Source organism: Asparagus officinalis, chromosome 4 (genome assembly GCF_001876935.1).
Source record: "Asparagus officinalis chromosome 4, Aspof.V1, whole genome shotgun sequence".
Lineage (NCBI taxonomy): Eukaryota > Viridiplantae > Streptophyta > Magnoliopsida > Asparagales > Asparagaceae > Asparagus > Asparagus officinalis.
The window spans coordinates 143,053,852-143,069,680 of NC_033797.1; the positions used below are offsets into that span (position 1 = coordinate 143,053,852).

A 15,829-nucleotide genomic window follows, 5' to 3' on the forward strand; every position below is an offset into this window, starting at 1 on the left:
GGAAAGAGGGAAAATGTCTTGGGGTTCAACCTAAGTAATTGTTTGACGTATCATTTGCCAAGATTCTAAAATAAATGATAAAAAAACCTGCAATTTTAATCATAGCTAGACAGTAGTAAGCCGGTGTTCAACGTAAGTCCTATCATATTCCAATCCTGACCCCTAACACCGAGTCAAGCATCAGAAACAAAAAGAACAATATCTAATTATGTTAATCTAACAACAATATACTTATGGTAACCACAGTCATTAAAAAGTAATGTGTAGATAGTAATTAATGCATCATTTTTGTTTGGGTCAAAAATTGCTTTTTTCATTGAAGGCGAACTCATTACAATTTCAGCCATTACAATAAGTTCAAAAAAGAAAGAAAGTCGATCTTTTTATAAGATCTCCTTACATAATAAAAATAAAAATTATAACTTTGTCAAACAACATACAGCAGATGTTTATCACCTGCTGTTTGCGTGAGAACTGTGCCTGTGTCAGGGACGTTGATATCCGTGGACCGCCGGTGATCATATTTAGTTGACAAATTGATAATCAAAGCTCCTACTTCACGAAGGAAGTATTCGCAGAAGTGATAATACCGACCAAGCGAGATTACGACTCTTCTCGGGATTAAGACCAAGCTTAAATCCGGAGGAATGGGGGAAATAGGTCCCAGATCTCTCGAACTCTCTTTTTTTTATTGAGGAACCTCGTCAAGATCTGCTAACCCTCTGAAATTCGTGCTCCACTCTCCAATTTGACACACTTTGCCCTCTTGATTTCCCCACCCCGTGAAATGAGCCCCTAGGCCTGTATTTATAGGCTTCAGTTTGGGGGGTTTTCGGATAAGAATGATGGATTTGGCCTTATCCTCGGTTGACAATCGTGTAACCACATTTAAAGATAACATCTAGGCAGTTAGAAACCTCTGGAACAGAAGAAATCTTGTGAAAACTCGTCGAAAACCGTCAAAACGCGTTTTCGGATCGAATCTGGCTGAACGGGTGCGAAACAAACTGAACCGGTTCGGTTCAGGCGCGAACCACCATTTGGTGGCTCGGCCCATGGCCAAGCCTGGCCTGGCCGAGTCGTTTTGACGCGACTCGGCCGCCAGGGGCTTTCTCGGTATATTCGGTCTGGACTTGTTTCGCCCTTCTGCGTGCATTCAATCGTTTTGTTGACTTGTACACTTCGTTGATTCGCTTCATGTGTTTCGTGAACGCGCAAGTCGCTTGACGATGACCGATGGGCGTGCAGGCCACTTGGTTCACCGTTTCAGTGGCCGATGAGCGTACAGTTTACTTGGAGCTGGCTGATGAGTGCGCAAGCCACATAGAGGTGACCGGTGAGCGCACGGGCCACTTGGTTCACCGTTTCGGTAGTCGATAAGCGCGCATGCCACTTGGTTCGCCATTTCGTTGGCCGATGAGCGTGTAGGTCACTTGGCGGTGGCCGGTGAGCACGCGGGCCACTTGGCATTGGTCGTTTCGGTGGTTCTTCGCCACGTCATCAATGGTTCGGCGATTCGCTTCATACGTTTGTCGGCGTCAGATGATCCTCTTTGAATCGGATAATCCTCTTCAATTTGGATAATGACGTTCATCGTCTTCTCTTTGTCTCGAGCTGTGTGTGGATACCTATAGGCATTTTTAGACGCCTACAATTTTATCTGCCTATGCATTATTCATGACCTTCAAAATTCTATCCTTTGCATTCACCAATGTTGAGTAGTCTTTCATTCTTCTTTGGTCAACATCATACATTATTCATTTACTAGATTTTGTTCGCAAAGAAAACATTCGACCACGCTTTCATAAACACCCATATATAAAATACTCCTTGTGACTTATTTATAAACTCAATGTGACTTATTTATAAACCCAACCTATAGAATACCCATAGCTGTATATTGTATTTTCTAAAAAATTCTCAATCCCAAAATTACCCTTCTTCCCTAGATAAACCTAACGTTTTCCTCTCTTTCTCTCTTCCTTCATTTCACAAAACGCTAAACCTAGCACTATTAACTTTTGACAAGGAAAGTATAACAATTTACACAAAAGCGTAGCTTTTTATGTGAAAAAGTATAACATCACGTAAAGAAGTATAGCTTTTTATGACTAAAGTGTATTTCTAAATCAATGTGGTGTAGCTCTTTATTGGTTCTGGGACTACATAAAATAAATTAATAACGTGTAATATGACGTCAAGAAAATTGTTGAAAAAAAATAGAGGAAATTTTCATATCAATTGAACAAATTAATGTAGATATGTGAAAGCCTAATACCTATCAATTTTTAGCCAAGGAAAAAATAAAATTTTATTCGGAAACATGTCTTCTTATGAGAAAAGTATGGCACCATATATGAAAGTACGTATATTTAGACCTATCCATCCGGGCCGGCCTGGGCCGGGCAAAATCGGAGCCCGGACCCGGGTACCCCGGGCCGGGCTCCGGGTCGGCCCGGATTTTTTTTAATTTTTTTCTTTTCTTTTTTTTTATAAAAAATGCTAAAAATTAGTTTAAATTTATTATATTTTATATAATTATGTATTAGTATATACTTATAAATTATTATGTTCATATAGAGACATCAACTCATTCAGAGATCTCATTGATAATTTATCTCTTTATGACCTTCCCTTATCAGGTAGATCATATATTTGGTCTAATAAACGTCTATCTCCTTCTCTAGCAAGACTGGACAGGTTTCTTGTTAGCTCTGATTGGGACAAAAAATTTCCATCTTCCTTGCAATTTTCCCCTCCTGCTTTGGGCTCTGATCATTCCCCTATTGTTCTAGATAGTTCTGGTCTCCATCCTGCACCTCCTATTTTTAGATTCGAAAGAAGTTGGCTGCAGAATCCAAATTTCATTCCTTTCATTACTAGTTGCTGGAACTCCTTCAGGTGTCATGGAAGTCCTATAGATGTTTTCATTTCAAAACTCAATCTTACCAAAAGAAGAATAAAATGGTGGAAAAAAAATTGTCTTGGTTCTATTGCTTCTAGGAAAGATGAGCTTCTATCTAAAATCAACTCTCTTGATTTGTTGGAGGAACAAAGGCCTTTAACTGATTCAGAATTCCATGATAGGAAGTCTCTTCAATCCTCCTTCTCTTCTATTCTTCTAGAAGAAGAAACTTATTGGCATCAGAGATCGAGAATTCAATGGTTGAAGGAGGGTGATGCAAATACGGCTTTTTTCCATAAGACTGCTACTTTCCATAGGAATGCAAACTTCATTTCTTCCATTAATCATCAAGGAAAAGATCTGTCAAATGAAAAAGATATCTCCAATGCTTTTTGTGAATACTTCCTATCTATTTTTGGTAGGGATTCAAATTCTACCATAAGTATGAACTGGTCTCAGTTATATCCTCACGAAGATGTTAATCTTACCTCCTTAGAAGACACCTTCTCAGAAGATGAAATCAAAAAAGCAGTGTTTGGTATGAATGCCAACAAAGCTCAAGGCCCAGATGGTTTCTCTATGCCTTTTTATCAGACTTTTTGGGATGTTATCAAGTATGATTTGATAAATTTGATGTCTTTTCTCCAACACAATCCTTCTAGCTTATGTAGGGTGAATAAAGTCTTCATCACTCTTATTCCAAAAATCAAAGATAGTGTTCTAGTGAAGGATTTCAGACCAATCAGTCTTATAAATTGCATTTTCAAAATTTTTTCTAAGGTGATTGCTAACAGACTGGCTCCTCTTCTTCCTGTTTTAGTTTCTCACACTCAATCAGCCTTTCAGTCAGGAAAATCAACTCTAGATTCCATTGTCATGGCTAATGAGATGATTCATTTTTGTTCTAAAAGGAAAAGTGAAGTTGCCATGTTAAAGCTTGATTTCACCAAAGCTTTCGATTCTATCAACTGGAATTTTCTAATTAGCTTACTCAAAGCTAGAGGGTTTGGAATTAAGTGGTGCACATGGATTTATCATATTATATCTTCTTCTCAGTGTTCTATTAAAGTTAATGGTTTACCTTCAAAATTCTTTTCTTGCAAGAGGGGTCTTAAACAAGGAGATCCTTTATCTCTAATGCTTTTTAATATAGCAGTGGATGTTTTACAAAAGATGATACATAACAATGTCGAAGATGGAATTTTATCAAATCTTGGTATTAAGCCACCCCTCAATCAGTTAAGAATTCTACAATTTGTAGATGATACACTTCTTTTTGTTAAGAGCTCTTCAAATGACATTTCTATCCTGAAAATGATTCTTTATTTTTTTGAGGATGTCTCAGGATTGGCAATCAATTATTCCAAATCTTCCCTTGTTTACTTTGGAAAAATAGCTATGAAGAAGCATCTCTTATCTAATTCCCTTGGTTGCAAAGCAGACTCTCTTCCTATTAAATATTTAGGTATGCCTCTGAAATATGGAAAGTTGAAGAAATCTGATTGGCAACCTATCTTTGACAATCTTCATAAGAAGCTTGCATCTTGGAAGAGGAATTTTTTATCATATGGAGGAAAATTAGTCCTTCTAAACTCAGTGCTTACTTCTATTCCTTTATACTTCATGTCGTTCTACAGACTTCCAAACTGGGTCATCAAAAATATTGATAAAATTAGGAAGGGTTTCTTATGGAAGGGAGCTGAGAGAGCTAGTGGTTTCAATTGCCTAGTTAACTGGAAAAAAGTATGTTTAAGCAAATTAGAGGGTGGACTAGGAGTAAAGGACATATGTGTTTTCAACAATGCTCTGCTTTCAAAATGGTTATGGAAATGCCTAGATCCACATTCATATACTGGAAGTTTTCTTCGCCAACTATATTGCAACAGGGGTTTATCTTTTCAAATGATTCATTCATCGCCATCATTCTCATCATTCTGGAATGCCATAATATCTTTTAAAGATGAATTTCTACATAATATTTCATGGACTCTTGGTGAAGGTGATAAAATTCGCTTTTGGGAAGATAAGTGGACAGGTTCAAACACTCTGGCAAGCCTTTACCCTCCTCTTTATAATCTAGCTTTCTCTTCAAATGTTCCTATCTACAGTCAAGCTCTTCTGATAGATTCTATTTGGCATTGGAGACCTCTTTTGCGGAGATGTATTTCTCTTTGTTCTCAATCTGACAAAACTGATCTTTTGAACTTTTTGAGAAATTTTCATATTTGTCATCAATCTGACAACCCTGTCTGGTTGCTTTCTAAATCTGGTATTTTCACAGTGAAATCCTTCTACCAGTTCCTCATCCAGAGAGGCTCCTTATCACCTCATTTCAAAGTTATATGGAAGAACTCAATCCCATCAAAAATCAATTTCTTTATCTGGCTATTATGCAATAACAAACTTCACACAAAGGATAACCTCTTGTTAAAAGGATGGACAGGCGATCCATCATGTATCTTTTGTGGCTTTCATCAGGAAAACATGGATCACTTATTTTTCTCCTGCTCTTTATCTGCACAAGTTTGGACACATTTTAAGAATTACTATCTCCCTTTCCCATGGCCATCATCTTTTGAAGATCTTATATTAACTGTTAATAAGCTTCATGGTAGAGATGGTTACATCTGGCGCAGCTTTTTTTCATTCATCTGCTGGAACATTTGGATCAGTAGGAATAAATCAATTTTTGAAAAAACTTCTTTTTCTTACAAAAATATCATTAATCAGTCGATTTTATGGATTATATGATTGGTCAGATAATGGAAGAGGTGTTGCGACAAAGAAACTCTCTGCAAGATTTGAAGATTTTCCTCTCTCTCGAGCTAGTGTCTGAAGATGGAGGACTTTTGATTCATCTTTTGTATAGTTTTTGTTGTGTATATAGTTGTTCTTTATCTTTCATATGTTGACTATAGAAAATTAAAATTCTACTATGCACATGTATGGCTGGCTTTGGTTCATCCTTAAATCTGTGTCAACGGTGAATGACGGCAAGGCCCTCTCTTCATCTTCATGGATCTTTGGATGAAGAAAGTTATACATCACTACTAGTAGAATTTTCATTTTCTATTTTCCAACATTTTGGACACAGTTCGCGTCTTACTTTTGTAACTAAACAATTTTTGGATTCTTGATATTTTAATGAACGGGGTTCTACCCCTGTTTTTCTGTCAAAAAAAAATATACATATATACTAAGAGAGTGAGAGTATATATATATACACACATATATTATATATATATATATATATATATTATATATAATATATATATATATTATATATATATATATACTATAATATATATATATATATATTATATATATATATATAATATATTATATATATATTATATATATATATATATATATATATATATATATATTATATATATATATATATATATATATATTATATATATAATATATATTATATTATAAGAGTGTATACTATATATACTATATAAGAGAGCAGTATCTTTAGTATACATTATATACTAAGAGAAGAGAGTATACTTATATAAGAGGGAGTATACATATTATATAAAGAGAGTATAGCTTATTATTACATATATACTAGGAGAGAGAGTATGTATCAGATATATACACACATATATTATACATATATAGAGAGAGTATACTTAATACTAAGGAGAGAGTACTATATATATATATTACACACATATGTATACATATATAAGAAATATATTATATATACATATATTAATATATAGTACATATTTTATACATATATAAAAATATTTATAATACATATATTATAACATATTATATATATTTTATATATACATATATTAATACATATAAAAATAAAAAAATAAAAAAATTAAAGTAAAAAAAAACACATTTCGGGGCCGGGGCCGGGCCGCGGCCCACCAAAGAAGTTGGCCCTGGGCCTGGCCCGTAAGCCCGAAACTTGGCCCGGGTTTTGCGGGCCGAGGCCGGGCCCGAGGCGCGGCCGTGGGCGGGCCCGGGCTCGGGGCCGGCGGCCCGGGCCCTCGGCCCGCGCCGGCGCGCTTTTTGGACACTCCTACGTATATTTGTTTACAACTATAGTGTATCTTTTCATCAATATAATATAATAAAGCTCTTTATCTGTTCTAAGATGCAGGAAAATAAACATTTAATGATTGCAAATGGAAATCATATTAGAACCGAAATAATGCCTCTTATGAAGAGAAATATTAATGAAGGAGAGAGATTTTTAAGGAAGGGATGGGAAATTGATGATGAAGGAAAGAGAGAAAGAGAGGGTAATTGAAGAAGATGAGTAGAGCAAATTGGGGTTTCTAGAGTGAGAGGAACAATGTCTGAAAATAAATTTCTCCCCCCAACGCATTAATGCCATATTGGCGAGTGATAGAAGAATAGAGGAACGATAAATTTTAGATTTTTATTTTATTGGGATATACAATATAAAGTTTTAAGAGTTTGAGTGTGTACCAGCATACAATAGGTTTGGTTTAAATGTAGGTCATATGGGCTACTTTGGGTGCATGGGTGTTTAGTTGGTATTTGTTTCAAATCCCAAAATTTATGGATATGAATTTCACCATAGAATTTGAAATCCGTAAAATTTTTTGTGGGTTTTGGGATCTCTAAAATTTTGTTAGTTTCATCAATATTTTAGGATTTGGAATACTATAATTTGTAATATTTTGTTTGTTTCATTAATATTTTGGGATTTGGAATACTATAATTTGTAATATTTTGTTTGTTTCATCAATATTTTGGGATTTGGAATACTGTAATTTGTAATTTATACGTATAATTTATTTTATAATATTTATTATATATTATTATTCAATATCACATACTATATTATATAATAGTACAAAATATATATTATAATATTATATAATATTTTAATAACATATATTATTCTATAATATATTATATTAATTATAATAGATATTTTTTTTATCCATTATATTATAGTGTATTATATTAAACCAATATAATAATATTAAACTAATATAACAATATTATATATATATATATTATGATATAATATAATATAATAATATAGTTTGAAATAATATAATATATTATACTATAACATGATACCTTTTAATATATATTATTGTAATTATCATGTAATATATATATAGAAATTATGAAAACTAAACATGACTCGCGCAAACACTTGTCATTATATATATATAAATATATGAGAAATACGGGTATGCTTGGTACCAAGTACAAAAAGTTATGCTTGGTAGTGAGGTGTCATATCTCCCTCCACTTATTCAAATGTGGGACCACATTTACATGGGTAATGAGTGGATGAGGATGTGACACATCACTACCATGGATGGGTAATGAGTGGATGTGGGACCATATTTCTCTCTCTCTCTCATATGAGAAAACTGTAGGAGCACTGCCCAGCTTACAGTCCGGAGCGCTGCTTGGGTTTATTTGAAAAAAAGCCAACGCGAATAACTCTCGTGACCCAGCGCTCTCTTCCCCAAAATCGCGAAATAATCCCCAATTTCAAAATCGCTCTCAGATCTCTCTCTCATCTATCTCTCAGATCTCTCAATCCCTTCTCCTCCCCCTCTCAGATCTCTCAATCCCTCCTCCTCCCCCTCTCAGATCTCTCAATCCCTTGCAACCACGAGCTCCATTCCCCCAAGCAGCGCTCCGCAGGTCCGATCTCTCTCGCGCCGCCACGAGATCCACTCCCCCGCCACCCGCCACGAGCTCCTCCTCCACGAGAAGATCCAGCCTCCGGCCACGAATCCCTCCTTCACGAGATCCAGTCCGCCAATCTAGGTCAGACGCGATTTTGAAATTGAATTTAACTGTTCACAATAAGACCAGTAATATAGAAGAAATTTATGAAGGTTTGAAGTTTCAGACGATTTAATACACATCGTCTGCGACATGTTGGATCTTGAGGTTATTGTCCACACCATTTTGGATGTTAAGGACGCCAAACTGTTCTCGATGAAATTGAGTGGTATTGTGGAATTACCATGTCGGTAACTATTTATAAAGACTGATATTCACCAATGGTCAATACTTGAGGTTTTAAATTGAAATTGTTGATTTAAGAGTGTGATATTGGGAAATGGAAGAAGAAATCTTGTGACAGAAGTAACTTTATTCCATATACTGTAATTTCAAATGGGAACTGCTGATGCTAGCGAAGCTGCATCAATACCGAAACTGTCAACTAGAGATCTAACCTTGATCTTAATATTAGTCTTTATGTGGTACTCAGTATTAGGAATTGGACATGCTAGGGTATCATGATTTTTCCACTTTCCATAAGATGCGTGTCTTTCATGAAGACAAATATGATAGTAGGCTGCTGAAAAAGTTAACCGACAATAAGCATGTGTGCAAAGATAGGATCAGATAGATGAAATCATCTGTAGAATGATTCTTCAGGCAATTTTCCAATATATGCTGGCATTAGAATCTCATTTAAGTAGACTGTATATTCACTAATTTTCTTATGAGGTTATTTATGTTTTAAAAAGAGGTCTAAACATCTGTAGAATGGTTGAGTGTATTTTTTAAATTCAGCACTATCCTTTAGTCAATAATACCATAAAAATATAGTAGACGACTGAGAACAACTTTTATATTCACTAATTTTCTTATGAGGTTATTTATGTTTTAAAAAGAGGTCTAAACATCAATATATAGAACTGAAGCATCAATATTCACTTGTCTTTTTTCCATTGCACAAATTTCCAGGTGATATAATGGCAAGAAAGAGTTTTTATGTTGTAAAGAGAGGTCGTCGTTGTGGTATTTTTTAATAATTGGGAGGAATGCTTTTCTCAAGTTGATAGATTCCCAAATGCCTCCTACAAAGGGTATGCAACGTATGAAGAGACTTTGAGTGAATGGGAGAAGCACTTAAGCGCGCGTGATTCATCATCCAGCTCAAGGCATGTGCAGCCACATGTTTGTGTTCAAGAACAAATGTTTCCAGAGGGGCATAATCTTCTTGAGGACAAGGGAACACCTAGGGAAACTGCTATTAAGTACGCCTTTGCTTTTGTATTAGGTTCAGTGTTTACAATTTTAATGTTTCTAGTATGTATCGTTGTAGTATTTGTTGGTTTATCTATTAGGAGAAACATGTGATGTTATTCGTGTATGATTCTTCAATGTGAGGATAAGTTTGCACAACTTGGGTCATTTTGTACTTAGTTTGTACACAACTTGGGTTATTTTGTACTTAGTTTGCACAACTTGTTCAGAGATACACGTGGTGTACTTATCAGAAATATATTTTGTACTTAGTTCTTGTTCCTGCTGCTTTGTACTTAGTTCTTGTTCCTGCTGCTTGCGCACTTGTCTCTTTGATTGTGCACGGTAACGGATGTTGAGGGTGTATCAGAAATATATTTTGTACTTAGTTCTTGTTATTGCTGCTTGCGCGCTTGTACTTAGTTCTTGTTCCTGCTGCTTTGTTTTGGTCGTCATCGTCGCTGTTGGTGCTGGTCTCTCCATTGCTGAGAAGAGTAGGTCTGAGATGGGAAGGTTGGATACCATACGCTGCTATTCATGTTGCCACTATCTTTTCTTAGCGGCATGAGTAGAGTGTAGTAACTCGAAAAACACTTATAATTCTTGAATGTACTTAGCTTTTGTACGAGATTCAAGAGCCGAAAAGCCCTGAACGTAAATGAATTACAATTAGTGCAACATGTGGCCACAAATCCCAAAATCTCAAGACGGATCATAAGAGCTTGCTTCTGAAAGAAACTTGCGCTGTTTAAAAAGAACAAATGCATATTTTCGTCTTCACCCTTATTTGCTATGTTACACCCTTCCCTCTAAAATTAAAAGCCAGAACTTGAATTAATAAAGATTAATTAACATGTGATCTAGTACTTTGTATTAATAAAAGAGACACAAAGGCATCTGTCCCATAAAGATCAACCCAAAGTGAATTCTCAGTCATATGAATTCTCAGTCGTATTCAAAAGTTATCCTGCATAACAATACGCAAATGAGATCAAAATGAGAAGCAAATTCATACATAAAATTTGCACAAAATGCTCAACAAATAAAAAAGTCACCAATGTGAACTTCATACAGAGTACTATAACAAATGGAAGCATAATCAAAGTGCTCAACAAATAAAATGCACTTCATACAGAGTACAATCTACCCATCTTCTTCCAAATACTTGATTCTCCCATAAAATACCAATTTATACATAAAAAAAAGACTCAGCAAAAGCCCAGCTTTGCAAATTTAAAATGTGCAATCTACCCAGCTTGCAATCTACCCAGCTTGCAGATTTCTTGTTGCTCTTACCTACAAAAAAGAAAATAGAACGTCAAGACAGTAGGATAACTAACTCAATATGCTATTATGACTGTCAAAGGGCAAGTTCAAAATAGGAAATCTATATGCTATCAAAGGGCAAGTAGGGTAACCAATTCTATATTTGAAAAAAACTAAACAAATAAGAAATTCACAAAAAAGCTAAATATGAAAAAAAAATTGTACCTTGGCAAATTGACTTTACAGCTAGTTCTATAATGCCCGAGTTCACCACATCTGCTACATATACGCTTCTTCCTCTCTTTTTTTCCTTGTGCTTGTTCTAAGCCTGACTGAATTCTAGTAGCATTGCGTGGCCGACCTTTAGTCCTTGCAGATTTTTCAGGATCACGAACTGTAATCTGAGGAATGTGCTCCATTGTATGTGAAATGGGTGCTGAAATCTGAGGATTATCTTCTGTTTCTCTAACTTCTTCTTCAAGTGATTCTATGAATTTTGTTAACACATTATCTAATTTCTGCATCCTCTCTTCTGAATCAAATGCAAGCTCGAGCGCATTATTGAATTTTGCTCTTAAAGCCCAAGATTTCAACAAATTAATCTTCTCTTCACAGCTTGTGATGTTTCTTCCAAATACAATATTGCCAACCCCAATGTTACGATGTCGAGCATGTATAGTCCAACGGTGTAGGATGTAATGATCAGGTAATGAAGAAATTTGCATAGCCATCATTAGTGATAATATATGTCTACATACAACACCATTAGTTTCAAACAAAGCACAAGAACAAATGAATTGCATCTTACTGGATTCTTCATAAGTAACCACCTCCCATTTTTCTCTATCTGCAAACTTACAAATCTTTGTATTCAAAATATCCCCATCTTTGCTTAATTCTTCACAAAACTCTGTAGCAAATCCTTTGAATTCGGTTTGGAACACATCAAACATGTTGCGTGTATACATTTCTCCAGCTTGGACCTCAATCGGATGTCCAAGGAGCATGACAGACTTTGTGTTAAGACTCTTAAAATCTTCATGAGCTTCACTTAAGCGACGATGAGTTAATGCTTTTTCATATTGTAATACAAACTCGTGTAATTGAGTTTGTGAGTTAACATACCCATCAAAAAATGCATTAATACTTTTACTTCTTTGGCTCGATCTCATTCCAGCAAAAAAAGTGTCCTTCAAATAACATGACACCCAATGTTCTCGATATTTGTAAACAGTTTGCAACCATCCATCCCCTTCTTCATTTATATCAAACTTCTCCTTCATCTCTAGCCAATATCCTTCACACTGTTCAATTGAAGAACTATTACACCATAAGCCCCAATACCTTTGAAACTGTTCACCATAACGAGAAACCAAAGTAGGCAAATGATCAGTAATGTGCTTTTGCATGTGCCAAAAGCAATAACGATGTCTTGTCAGTGGAAACACAGAGTGAATAGCATTACACATGGCTCTATCCTGATCTGTTATAATAGCACCTGGTTCAACCCCATGCATGCATTTCAGCCATTCTTCAAATAACCACACAAAGGTATCTTCTTGTTCATCAGCTAATAATGCACAACCAAGTAAAGTGGACTGTCTATGATGATTCACACCAGTAAATGGAGCAAATGGAAGACTGAACTTATTAGTTCTGTATGTCACATCAAACACAACAACATCACTGAATTGCAAATAAGACGCTCTTGATCTCCCGTCAGCCCAGAAAACACTCCTCATTTGTCCACTATTGTCCACTTCTATTGCAAAATAGAATTCTGGATCATTCGCTGACATACTCTGAAAATGTTTTATGATAGATATGCATTCATGGCCAATATTGTTGACTCTCTGGTATCTGATGTGATCAATACACTGTTGTGGTGTCACTAATTCGCCTTCTCTTCCAGTGGTTGCGTTAATGACGCGAGAAATAGTGGATGGAGGCATACCTTCTTCTTGCAGACTCTCAATAAGTCTTTTACAACTTTGAGATTTATGGAATTGTTGGTGTGATAAAAGCTAAATATGAAAAAAAAATTGTACCTTGGCAAATTGACTTTACAGCTAGTTCTATAATGCCCGAATTCCCCACATCTGCTACATATACGCTTCTTCCTCTCTTTTTTTCCTTGTGCTTGTTCTAAGCCTGACTGAATTCTAGTAGCATTGTGTGGCCGACCTTTAGTCCTTGCAGATTTTTCAGGATCACGAACTGTAATCTGAGGAATGTGCTCCATTGTATGTGAAATGGGTGCTGAAATCTGAGGATTATCTTCTGTTTCTCTAACTTCTTCTTCAAGTGATTCTATGAATTTTGTTAACACATTATCTAATTTCTGCATCCTCTCTTCTGAATCAAATGCAAGCTCGAGCGCATTATTGAATTTTGCTCTTAAAGCCCAAGATTTCAACAAATTAATCTTCTCTTCACAGCTTGTGAGGTTTCTTCCAAATACAATATTGCCAACCCCAATGTTACGATGTCAAGCATGTATAGTCCAACGGTGTAGGATGTAATGATCGGGTAATGAAGAAATTTGGCTAGCCATCATTAGCGACAATATATGTCTACATACAACACCATTAGTTTCAAACAAAGCACAAGAACAAATGAATTGCATCTTACTGGATTCTTCATAAGTAACCACCTCCCATTTTTCTCTATCTGCAAACTTACAAATCTTGTATTCAATAATATCCCCATCTTTGTTCAATTCTTCACAAAACTCTGTAGCAAATCCTTTGAATTCGGTTTGGAACACATCAAACATGTTGCGTGTATACATTTCTCCAGCTTGGACCTCAATCGGATGTCCAAGGAGCATGACAGACTTTGTGTTAAGACTCTTAAAATCTTCATGAGCTTCACTTAAGCGACGATGAGTTAATGCTTTTTCATATTATAATACAAACTCGTGTAATTGAGTCTGTGAGTTAACATACCCATCAAAAAATGCATTAATACTTTCACTTCTTTGGCTCGATCTCATTCCAGCAAAAAAAATGTCCTTCAAATAACATGACACCCAATGTTCTCGATATTTGTAAACAGTTTGCAACCATCCATCCCCTTCTTCATTTATATCAAACTTCTCCTTCATCTCTAGCCAATATCCTTCACACTGTTCAATTGAAGAACTATTACACCATAAGCCCCAATACCTTTGAAACTGTTCACCATAACGAGAAACCAAAGTAGGCAAATGATCAGTAATGTGCTTTTGCATGTGCCAAAAGCAATAACGATGTCTTGTCATTCATTTATATCAAACTTCTCCTTCATCTCTAGCCAATATCCTTCACATTGTTCAATTGAAGAACTATTACACCATAAGCCCTAATACCTTTGAAACTGTTCACCATAACGAGAAACCAAAGTAGGCAAATGATCAGTAATGTGCTTTTGCATGTGCCAAAAGCAATAACGATGTCTTGTCAGTGGAAACACAGAGTGAATAGCATTACACATAGCTCTATCCTGATCTGTTATAATAGCACATGGTTCAACCCCATGCATGCATTTCAGCCATTCTTCAAATAACCACACAAAGGTATCTTCTTGTTCATCAGCTAATAATGCACAACCAAGTAAAGTGGACTGTCTATGATGATTCACACCAGTAAATGGAGCAAATGGAAGACTGAACTTATTAGTTCTGTATGTCACATCAAACACAACAACATCACTGAATTGCAAATAAGACGCTCTTGATCTTCCATCAGCCCAGAAAACACTCCTCATTTGTCCACTACTGTCCACTTCTATTGCAAAATAGAATTCTGGATCATTCGCTGTCATACTCTGAAAATGTTTTATGATAGAGATGCATTCATGGCCAATATTGTTGACTCTCTGGTATCTGATGTGATCAATACACTGTTGTGGTGTCACTAATTCGCCTTCTCTTCCAGTGGTTGCGTTAATGACGCGAGAAATAGTGGATGGAGGCATTCCTTCTTCTTGCAGACTCTCAATAAGTCTTTTACAACTTTGAGATTTATGGAATTGTTGGTGTGATCTGTGCATCTTTGCTTTGTCTGGACTACTCAACACATGATTTGTATGTTCTTCAACAAACCCCGTGACCTCCCACGATTTGTCCTCTAATATTTTAACTCTCATCATTGCCTTACATCCCACTCGGGTCTCTCGCCGAAAAGGCATCTCCATCTTATCTCTATTAGATCTATAGCCCTCCTTATCACAAACAAACTTTCTATCCAGCACGTCTCTTGTCTTCTTCGAGTAATTTACTGTGCTCTTCCTTATTCCAAAACCCATCAACAATGCGTAATGGTTATAATAGTTATAAGCTTCTTCATAAGTATTAAATTTCATTCCGAGTAGTGGCTTAGGAGCATTTTCTGTACTGGCAGAAATTTCAATTCCACTAGCACTTGATTCTCCCATTTCGAACACTTTATTTGCTGTAAAGAGATGCATGGTTCCATCAAGAAACAACTATAAAATGTCTGAAATCCCGGAATAAAATACATGAATATCAATAAGAGAGGAACATTTTTCAATCAGTAAATATAACTTTAATGGCGGCCTAAGTCTACTCCAATATTTTTCTACTTTTATGATGAATGGACGCAAGGAAGCAAGGAGTTCCAATAGAAAGTAGACAATGAGAAGAGTAAT

At 35.8% G+C, this 15,829-nt stretch overlaps 1 protein-coding gene across 1 annotated transcript; it reads right to left on the reverse strand.

Moving 5' to 3' along the window:
• LOC109839425 (protein FAR1-RELATED SEQUENCE 5-like) lies at window positions 10,869–15,595 on the reverse strand. Its single transcript, XM_020407849.1, has 5 exons — window positions 15,197–15,595; window positions 11,405–13,191; window positions 11,254–11,336; window positions 11,181–11,209; window positions 10,869–10,880 (listed from the first exon to the last, which is right to left on the reverse strand). The coding sequence occupies exons 1-5, from the start codon at window positions 15,593–15,595 to the stop codon at window positions 10,869–10,871; spliced, it is 2,310 nt and encodes a 769-aa protein (XP_020263438.1).